At 36.4% G+C, this 11,032-nt stretch overlaps 2 protein-coding genes across 2 annotated transcripts; both read left to right on the plus strand.

Moving 5' to 3' along the window:
- The first annotated feature begins 737 nt into the window (after window positions 1–737).
- LOC145583206 (putative pentatricopeptide repeat-containing protein At3g13770, mitochondrial) lies at window positions 738–7,755 on the plus strand. Its single transcript, XM_081640387.1, has 5 exons — window positions 738–1,352; window positions 2,871–3,202; window positions 3,333–3,818; window positions 4,610–5,044; window positions 5,755–7,755. The coding sequence occupies exons 1-5, from the start codon at window positions 760–762 to the stop codon at window positions 7,197–7,199; spliced, it is 3,291 nt and encodes a 1,096-aa protein (XP_081496513.1). The 5' UTR covers window positions 738–759; the 3' UTR covers window positions 7,200–7,755.
- Window positions 7,756–8,152: 397 nt separating this feature from the next.
- LOC145581290 (uncharacterized) lies at window positions 8,153–8,491 on the plus strand. The gene has a single exon (XM_081638321.1). It carries the CDS (start codon window positions 8,153–8,155, stop codon window positions 8,489–8,491), a length of 339 nt encoding a protein of 112 aa, XP_081494447.1.
- The last annotated feature ends 2,541 nt before the right edge of the window (window positions 8,492–11,032 follow it).

The raw sequence follows: 11,032 nt of genomic DNA on the forward strand, positions 1-11,032 counted from the left end.
ATTTACGGAGTATTAATGTGTGAAAATCATAAAACCTTAAATTTATGAAATAAAAACTAAAACAAATCTTACAAAATTACACATGACTATATACGAAATATGGAGTATATTTTTTCTGAACTATAACTTATCAAAGCTAGTCAAACTGAAATACGATTACGAAGTACTCCGTATTGCATAAGTCAAAGTATTGCAAGTAAAAAATATGTTTTACTACAAAAAAACAAAGTAAAATTTATGTAGTATAAGTAGGGGTGAGCATGGCTCGGGTACTTGTATTGTTAACACTATCAGTTTAGGTACACGATAACCAATAACACTAAAAATGATATCCATTAACCAAACTGATAAGTTCGGGTACTTGAACTTCGAATCGGTTATCGGGTAAACAATATGATATCTAATAATAAAAAGTTAGACTTTATAATTTAGTTATTATGATATTATTCAACACTAATTAACAATAATACTACATGATCATGACCAAATTACTAATAATATTACTATTCTTTTTAAATTATGAAGTGATTATGATGTATAGTAAGAGTTTAGATTTTGGATAAATAGATTTAAGTAGGAAAAAAAAAGAAAAAATTGTTACTATGACTTCCACTAATATATTTTTCTTACCCAAAGATCCAGTTAATACTATTTGTGACCCAAATTGGAAAAATGCAATGTTAAGATGAATTTAATGCTTTTTTTGACAATGAAACATGGAAATTGGTACCTAGGCCACCAGATAATCCTACATCCAAGATGCTCTCCTCCATTTCCACCTTAATCCTTCTCCTTTTCTCTCTCCTACTCAGCATCTCCCCCACCCAATCACACCCCAGCACGTCATCACCCCTCCAACTCCCCACCAACCCACCAACCATCTCCGTCACAGACTTCGGGGCCGTCGGAAACGGCCGTCAATACGACACAACCCCAATCCAATCAGCAATCAACGCGTGTCCCTCCCCAAGTTTCTGCCACGTGGTATTCCCATCACCTGGAACCTACCTAACAAAAACGATCCACCTCCAATCCGGCGTCGTTTTGATCGTTGAAGAAGGTGCGGTGATTTTAGGGGGAACGAAGTTGGAAGATTATCCAACTGAGTTCGAGAGATGGTATGTTGTGTTGGCGGAACAGGTGGTTAATGTGGGGATCAGAGGTGGTGGAGAAATCAACGGTCAAGGATTGGAGTTTGTGAAGAGATTTGAAGAGAGGAAGAATGTCATGGTTAGTTGGAATCACACGGGTGCGTGTTTAGGGGATGAGTGTAGACCGAGGTTAGTTGGGTTTATTGGGTGTACAAATGTTACTGTCTCTAATGTCAAGCTCAATGAGCCTGCCTATTGGTGGTACGTTTCCATTCAACTTATTTTGTCGAGCTTATTTTATATGAGAAAAGTATATGTCGAGCTTATTTATTTTTATCTCAACTTGTTTAGTAGAATATATTAGGGTCTTGTATTGTAGACGTTTGTATAATTAAGAGAGTATATGGCTGATGAGTTCATGTATTTGATCTAACAAAGCTCAATCAACGATTACAATTACCATAAGTTGAAATAGGCTCAAATGAGTAAATATCAAGCAAAAAGAACATGCTACTAGTAAGAGTTATAGGCCTATAGGGGTGTCACAATAGAAAATACAAATTTATCTCCTACATAAACAAGGAATGTTTATCATCCAGTGGCAATTGTGTAATTAAATTGCTTAATTTCTCACAATTAAGAGTGTACAATTTCTCACAATTAAGAGTGTATGCCTTTTTTCTTTAAATCTTAAATAGTCATCATTTCTATTATCTTTAAATTACTGCAATTTATTAAAAAATGTAAGCAAAATCATATTTGCAATGGAAAAGATGACAATATGAGAATCCTAGTGTACAATTGCAAATTTGTACTCTTTGCAGTTGGAACATTCAAGTATGATGTTTACCTAGACAGAATATACTCTAAGAACATTGCTTCTAGAGTATAGAGATGTCCTGTTGCAATTGTAGTGAGGAAGTAAAGATTTGAATTCGTATTTTTACAAATGAGAGAGTAAGAAATCTTTTTGAATAATGCTTAGGAAATCTTCCTTTTGTGAAAGTATTCCTTGTATTGTGTTTGAGTACAGTTTGTTTCTGGAAACAAAATACTCCTCGGGGTGATAGGGTAATAATATCAAGATGTCCTAGAGATTAAGTCCAATAAATGTCCAAATATCCTTCGGCTCCGCCTAGCAAGAATATATCCGAGGGCTTTGCCTTGATGTCCGAAAGCTCGGCCTGTAAAAGAGAGAAGGTTAGCTGTTGGGGTGTGACCCGGAAAAGCCCCTCCGATGCTTAAGTCAGCGAACGTACTTTCTAGAGAGAGAAAGTAGGGAAAGAGAGTACTTAGAGAGGGAAAGTAGAGAGAGAAGGAGAGAGAATTAGGAAAAAAGCTACCATTATTAATGATTGGAGAGCTATTTATAGTTGTACTTTCAGGAGGCAGAAGTTGTACTTAGTTCGATAGATTAAGGGTAAATCTGTACTTTGCAATGATTAATGATGGGGTGGATCATGGAGGGGTATTTTCGTGATTTTAGGTCACTGGACTTAGGACAATGGAGTTGGCCCGAACATTTAGCCCCACGCGTGATATGGGAACACAGTTGATTTCAATTTTTTTTTTTTTTTTTTTTTTTTTCTTTTGTTGCAGTGCTAGACTACCCTGTCCAAAATTTGGCTGTTACAGTACATTACTTGTTTGAATTACATCAGGCGTTACAAATTTATTGGGACAGTGAAGTGGGAGAAGATATTTTTTGCATGCTTTGCTAGTTTCTTGACTTTTTAAAATCCACCAATCATTCAAATGTAATGAGATTGTGAATTGCAGCTTGCACATAGTAGATTGTGATAACACTTCCATTCATGACATGTCCATCTATGGGAACTTCAACTCGCCAAACAATGATGGGATTGACATACAAGATTCTAATAACACATTCATCACCAGATGCCACATAGACACCGGCGACGATGCTATATGCCCAAAGACGTACAACAAGCCTCTTTATAACTTAACTGCTACTGATTGTTGGATCAGAACGAAATCCTCAGCCATCAAGCTCGGTAGTGCTAGCTCATTTGATTTTGTGCATTTATTGTTCGACAACATAACCATCTTTGAGTCTCATAGAGGACTTGGACTTCAAATTCGCGATGGAGGTATTTTATGAAACTCTGGCCCTTGGTAACTGTAAAATTCTTAAATTCAGCAATTTATATTTTCAGTATTAGAAAGTTTTGAGGGTGAATTAATTGGTCATGGGACTGATGGGAGTGTGCAATTTTGTAGGGAATGTCAAAGACATTACCTTCTCCAACATAAACATCAGCACGAGGTACTATGATCCATCATGGTGGGGAAGAGCAGAACCAATTTACATAACAACATGTCCACGAGACTCAAACACAATAGAAGGGTCAATCTCTGACATTCAGTTCATCAACATAACATCAGTTTCTGAAAATGGAGTGTTTTTATCAGGTTCTAAAGGAGGGATAATAAGGGACTTGAAGTTCAGCAATGTCGATCTCACTTACAGAAGATGGACGAGTTATGATGGGGGGTTGGTAGATTACAGGCCTGGATGTTCAGGGCTTGTTAAACATAATATGGCAGGAATCATCATGGAATATATAGATGGTTTCGAAGTTAGAAATATGAACATGAGATGGTCTGAAGAGAAATCAGTGGGATGGGATAATCCCTTGGATTTCAGACCATCTACAGTCAATAACATCTCCTTTGTCAATTTTCAGTCTAGTCTCTATAAAAAGAATTCATTACAAGATTCTATTCTTTAAATTCTGAAAGTTGAGGAAAAAAGCCAAGTGAAGAAAATTTGTACAAACCACAAACCCTGTATACATATGAAGTGATGATTACAGATAAGGAAGGTTTATCTTGATTGTGTGAGCCGATTCATAATGCATATCTTGTTATACTCTGTATCTTAGTTAGTAGCATCAATGTTTTTTAAGCATTCCTGGTAGACTTACATCATCATGAGCATAAGTATGAGAAATTTCTTTGTAAACTTACACTCGAGCTCATTATCATTATCATTATCGTCATTTATTTTTGTCTACCCGATTGACCGCCAAAATCTCTATTATAGCTTTTCTGTTTTATCTACAAAACATTATTGTTGCTTTGTCTAAAATGGACACCTTTGGATTGGATGAATATACAATCTCTAAAGTAAATTGCCAAGACTTTGACATGAAGTCATGAAGATATATTTTGTATGTAATTTGCTTTGAAATTGACTATAATTCAAGAATATTATGAGAATTTATGAAAGATTTAACGGTCCATTTGATAACCAGTAATAAATAAAGATAATTAAATGATGAGTTTGAGGGTTACTAGGCAAAGAAAATACGTCATTATGTCCCATTACCAATCTCATCCCTAAATTAATAATGGACGGTAATACATTGCAATATTGCATACACTGATATATCATATATTTTCCAACAGAACAGGATCATTGATGTTCTGACTTTTCTGAGAATCTCAAATGCTAATAAAATTGAGGCAAACAGCCATTGTTGCTGAACACATACTTTCTCTCTCCTCCAAAACGCCATTCACCCACCAACTATATCATACAATATTCCCGCCATTCCAATCAAGACTAAGAGCACTATGCTCCAACGGTCAATTACAGGAAGCTCTGCTAGAAATGGCGGTTCAAGGTCTGGAAATGAAGTTTGAAGGGTATGATACCATCTTAAATGATTGTGTCAATAGAAAATCTCTTAGAGAAGGTCAAAGAGTACATACCCACATGATCAAAACTCAGTATCTTCCACCATTGTACCTCAGAACTAGGCTTGTTATCTTGTACTGTAAATGTGATTGTTTGGTTGATGCACGCTATGTGTTCGATGAAATGCCTGAACGAAATGTGGTCTCTTGGACTGCTATGATTTCGGGGTATTCACAAAAAGGGTTTTCTTCTGAGGCTTTGAATCTTTTTGTAGAGATGTTGAGATCAGGTACTCTTTTTGTTTTGAAGTCTGCATTACATGTTGATTGTTGAGTAAGACAACAGATATAAATAATCAAAATTTGTGTCTTTATACATATTTGAATGTTGCATTACGTATTTTAGGGAGTTAGAATTGGAACTTAATCAGTCGAGCAAGACACCAGCTGTCTTCCTCCCGAGTAACAATGTAGCTGCATCACTAAGTTCTCGTTCTTTTGGGCTGGACTGAACTGAACTGACCTGACCTGAATTGAAGTTTTTGTACCGCTTTGACTTTAAGATACAGTTTCAGGCCTAATTGTTTGGTTGATGTTAATGTTTTTGTACCGCTTTGACTTTAAGTTACAGTTTCAGGCCTAATTGTTTGGTTAATGTTAATACTCTGTACTTTATTGATGTTCAAGGAAGCTTTTGAACAACTATTGTCAACTAGATGGATGCTTAGTGACTAGGGTAGTTAAACATTCATAGAATTCCTCTTATCCTGAATGGATATTTTTTGCAGCCATGACAAGTTTGATCTTTGATAATTCTGTTCCTGTTTTTTGTTTTAGTTTTGCATCTTGGTAAAAAAAACTTGAATTTACAATTTGTCATCAATCATGAAAGCTATATGAAAATTTGCAATGCATGAAATGGCGGCTTTCAAATTTTTTGAATGGTTTTTTTTTATTAATTGCTTTTCTGAGAGCTGATAAGATTAGAAATTTTTTGCAGGCACAGAACCCAATGAGTTTACTTTCGCCACTGTTCTCCCTTCTTGTACAGGTGATTATGGGTTGGATAATGGAAGACAGATCCACTCTCTTATAGTAAGGTATAACTATGATTCTCACATATTTGTTGGGAGCTCACTTCTTGATATGTATGCCAAGGCAGGAAGAATCCATGAGGCTCGAACAGTATTTGATAGTTTAATTCAGAGGGATGTTGTCTCCTGTACTGCAATAATTGCAGGGTATGCCCAATTAGGTTTTGATGAAGAGGCGGTTGAATTGTTTCGCAAGCTACTGAAGGAAGGGATGTGTTCAAATTATGTTACTTATGCTAGTCTCCTAACTGCATTATCTGGACTTGCTGCTCTAGATCAAGGCAAGCAAATCCATAATCATATTTTGCGACATCAGCTTCCGTCTTATGTGGTTCTGCAGAATTCGATAATTGATATGTATGCTAAATGTGGGAACCTCGTTTATGCAAGAAGGGTTTTTGATAGCATGCCTGAAAGAAGTGTCATCTCGTGGAATGCAATGCTTGTGGGATATTGTAAACATGGGATGGGGTCAAAGGTGATTGAACTTTTGAAAATGATGAGAGCAGAAGGCAAAGTCAAACCTGACAGAGTAACTTTCTTGGCCGTTTTATCTGGTTGCAGCCATGGTGGAATGGAAGACACTGGACTAGAAATTTTTGATGAGATGATAGCACAGAAAGATGGGCTAGAGCCAAATATAGAGCATTATGGTTGTGTTGTTGATTTACTTGGTCGTTCTGGGCGATTAGAACAGGCTTTGAAGTTTATTGATGAGATGCCTTTTAAACCAACAGCTGCCATTTGGGGATCTCTATTAGGCGCATGCAAGGTTCACTCGAATTTAGATGTTGGAGAATATGTGGGTCGTCAACTTCTAGAAATAGAGCCTGAAAATGCTGGAAATTATGTCATTTTATCTAATTTATATGCCTCTGCAGGAAGATGGGAAGAGGTAAGAAATCTGAGGGAATTGATGAAAGAAAAGGCTGTGAGTAAGGAGCCAGGAAGGAGCTGGATTGAGCTTGATCAAACTCTTCACACTTTCCATGCTAGTGATCGGTCCCATCCGAGGAAAGATGAGGTTCACACGAAAGTAAAGGAACTGGCAGTTCGATTAAAGGAAGCTGGTTATGAACCTGATCTTAGCTGTGTTTTACACGATGTTGAAGATGAGCAAAAGGAGAAGATACTTCTGGGACATAGTGAAAAGCTGGCTTTAGCCTTTGGGCTTCTAAGTACTTCTGAAGGAACCCGACTCAGAGTTATAAAGAACCTCAGAATCTGTGTTGATTGCCACAATTTTGCCAAAATCATATCAAAGCTCTATGGAAGAACAGTCTCTTTAAGGGATAAAAATCGCTTCCATCATATTAAAGGTGGCATCTGTTCTTGTGGAGATTATTGGTGATGTCCTGAAATCGCTATTGGTAGATCTCAGTTTATCTCCTTGCTTGATGTTGAAGAGCAAAATTATGCTGAGCTTCAATATCTCCATAGATTGACACAATTCTTGACAGTGACATGCGAACCAGAACAATTTTTATCAGGAAAAATTTACTGGAAACAATTTGATTATCTAGAGGAAAAATGCAAGTGATTTATTCAGTAGAGTTAAGATCATCAATCGAGTATGTAGGAAGCGTAAAAATACTTTTTCCGGAAATATTATTTAAGAGTGACTACTAAGAGGTTTTCGGAGACCTCCTCAATCATATTTTAGGCAACTTAGCTCAATCTTTTTTGTAGAATACAAGATACTTATAGGAAAGATGATGAGTTTAGCATTAAGCCATGTACTCTGTATTTTACACTTCATTCAATCTGCTTGTTCCCAGCTGCAAGCTGCATTTTTAGCCTATAACGACGTAACTACTGTTGTATTAGACTTGTTGAGCATATTGCCTATAAATTATGGATCACTTTTAAAACACACCCTTAATTTGAGATCGTTCTTGTAAATTAATGAAAAACCCTAAGAAAAATATGTGGAGTATAAATTAAGGGCATGGTTAATCCCTAAATAAGTAAATAGTAGGTGGTGGTTGTTGTTTGTGAGCTTTTGCTTTTTCATTGATTTCCTCGACCTCCATTGTTAAATAGAGAAAGGTGGGTTAACGTTGTCAATATTCCGTCTTGCTAAAATGACACAAATAACCCTGTTTGTTTAACCCAAAAGACGAGAATCACCCTTTGAGAAGCTTGTATTTTCTCATGATTTATTCCTAGTTTTTATTAATTTCCTTTGTTTCAAACAAACGACGCCGTATAGGAATTTCAATGAACCAACACCTCGCTAAAACAAGAATATAGATCGATCTCACTCAACACGCACCATTCTCTTTCTCTCTCCTCAACACAACCATGGTGGCCGCCAAATACCTAGCCACAGCCGCCGGAACCCTCCGATCCAGGCTAACCCAAACCCTCCGAACCCGCGGCGGCGGAGGGCTCGACCGATGGACCAGCCCAGGTCACCAAGACCGACCCAATGGCTACCTCTTCAACCGCCCTCCTCCACCACCTGGTCAATCTCGGAAATGGGAAGATTGGGAATTGCCCTGCTACGTCACCAGCTTCCTCACCATCGTCATCCTTGGTGTTGGGCTCAGTGCTAAGCCCGATCTTACCCTCGAGACTTGGGCCCATCAGAAAGCCCTTGAACGTCTTCAGGCCCAGCAAGTTTCTGAATCTTCTGAGTAATTTACGCCCCTTTTGTTTTCAATTTCGTTTCATTGTTGGATAATGTTTAGGGTTTCTTTTTTTTGGTTTGAATTTTGTTGTTGTTGATATATAATGGGGATGTAGTTGATGAAGAAAAATAAGGGTTTTCGAACAATTGACCCTTTTATTAATTTTGGAGTTTTATCCAAAGTATATTTGGTTATATGATTTGCTTTCTTCTATTTTTTGTTTTGTTTAATTTGGTGGATGTTTGTTAGGAAATGCTTGATTTTTGATTGACTGTTGCTGAGCTTTTAGGGTGGGTATGTTGTAATTGTGCAAAATGTTAGATTCTTGCTAGGGCTAGTCAGGTCCGAATGTTGCGAATTTGTAATCTTGCCAGTTGATCATTCTCTATTATTAGTGAATTTAAGAATAAGAATGTGAATCAATTAAGTAGTGTTCAATAATTGTTCATGGTTATGATAAGATGATACCGGTAGTTGCGGGTGTGGTTCATGTGGGTTTGTGTTTATGGAAGATGTGTGCCTTTGCTGGTGAACTAGAACGAAACCTTCCTAGGATTGTCATCCATGCTAATGCACAGTAGTAAACTACTTCGTGATTTTTAGGTTATAGAAGTACTTCATTATGTTGATTCATCCCATCCTTTTGCTTACTTTAAGTGTTTCAGCTCAGCTTGGTATAAAATTGCCTGCTTTAATCAAGAGTTTAGTCTTAGAATATTGATCAATATTATTAATATTGAATATTGATCAATTAAGATTAGGCTGTGTGCTTTTGGACCTTCCTAAGTGGTTGTTTGCTAATTCATGCTATTGTGGTCTTTCCAGACACTTCTCAAATATATGTTGCTTCTGATACTCCGAAAATTCCACACAGTTGTTTTGTCTGGTATTTTTGTTTTTTATGTTGTTTCAAACTTTTTCATCTAGCAGGTGTTTGGGTCAAGTACCTTGCATGATGCCCATCTTTATTGTCTGCTTATTGTTGGGATGATTTTGGAAGGCTAAATAGATTATAGCTTTTCCATTAACTTACAACCGGGTAGATGAGGGAGTGTAGTGTAGGATGGGTTTACTAATTTTTTTCAGGAATGGTTATTAGATTTTAGCTGAATCTGTTTTAAGGTTTTAGGAAGTTATCATAAGGTAAAGATGAGGGAATCTAGCATGGAATTGGTTGCTGATATAATTTATGTTGGGATTACTTGAATATAGATGAAGTGGATGGTTAAATCATTGTGGAAAATTTACAGGAAAAAGACAAAAAGGTCAAGAAAATTAATGAGCACTTTAGATTATTGGAGAATTGAGGAATATTATTTTTCTGTTTCATATCATTATAGGCTTGTAGAGGAGAGGTAGCTGGTCAAGTGGCATTGTGTTTCAAGGGCTCAGTTTTGGTTTAGGGATGTACTTTTCCATGGAAGAGGCACTATGGTTTAATTACTTTAATACGAAGTAATAATTTTATGGGAGTTGTGTTTTAAGATAGAACTTGATTTTTTAAGTCTAGGACCTCTTGGTTCTTGAGGCCAGGTCTATCAAAGTATCAAATTACCCAGTGTGGACTTCTTGTTTATGCAAGATGTATGCGTTGCTGATGAACTAGAACTATCATAATATCATCGATGCTAATGTGGAGTCCACAATTTGTTTAGATTATAGAAATATTTGTAGTTCTATTTGTGAATTTCTCCATCCTTTTGGTTACTTGTGGGTATTTCAAGTTTCAACTCAGCTTTGCATAGGATGGCTTGCTTTAGTAGTTTAGTTAAGGGTGCTGTCTTATTATTTTGAATGATCGTGCTGGTCATTTAGTACTAATATCAAATATTTAAGGTTAGGTTGTGTGTTTTTGGACCTTCTTAAGTGGTTCTTTGCTAATGCCTGATATTGTTGTCTTTCCAGACACTTCTGAAATGTGTTTGGCTCAGAGAAGGATTAAGCATTATGTGATATACTTTGAAATCCTTGTCATATTTTTTCTTTGTCTGGCATTTTTTTCTTGTCAATGTTTTGTAGTTACTATCTAGTACAACTGTATTTGTAGGCTTTTCGCTTCAAACTTCAAAGTACCCTGCTAATAAATGGTTTTCGGAAGATCTGCCAATATTTAGTGTCTACATACTATTGGGATGTATAGATTAAATGTTTCCGTTGACTTACATTTGGGTAGATGAGGAAGTGCAGGGTTTGCCAATTTGTTCTGGGATGGTTACTATTTTAGTTGAATCTGTTTAAGGGTTGTAGTAACTAGTAACTGATAACAGGGTAAAGATGAAGGAATCTAGTGTTTATGGATGATGTATGCTGTTGCTGGTGAACTGCTACAAAATTATTTTAGAGTTGTCATTGATGTTAATGTGCAGTAAATTATTTGTTTAGATTTTTGAAGTATCCTTTTGTTTACTTTAGACCTTTCAACTCAGCTTGGCATAGAATTGCCTTATTTAATTGAGAGTGTAGTCTAGATTTTGATCACTATATTAATCATACTACCTCCGTTTTATTTTAATTGACACCATTTGACTTTTATACTATTCACAAACTACAC

Source organism: Chenopodium album, chromosome 15 (genome assembly GCF_948465745.1).
Source record: "Chenopodium album chromosome 15, dcCheAlbu1.1, whole genome shotgun sequence".
Taxonomy (NCBI): domain Eukaryota; kingdom Viridiplantae; phylum Streptophyta; class Magnoliopsida; order Caryophyllales; family Amaranthaceae; genus Chenopodium; species Chenopodium album.

Coding starts and splice junctions, on each gene's coding strand:
- LOC145583206 (XM_081640387.1), top strand. CDS start 760: ATGCTCTCCTCCATTTCCACCTTAATCCTTCTCCTTTTCTCTCTCCTA. Junction 3,203..3,332: donor ACTTCAAATTCGCGATGGAG/GTATTTTATGAA, acceptor GCAATTTTGTAG/GGAATGTCAAAGACATTACC. Junction 3,819..4,609: donor GTCTAGTCTCTATAAAAAGA/ATTCATTACAAG, acceptor CTGAACACATAC/TTTCTCTCTCCTCCAAAACG.
- LOC145581290 (XM_081638321.1), top strand. CDS start 8,153: ATGGTGGCCGCCAAATACCTAGCCACAGCCGCCGGAACCCTCCGATCC.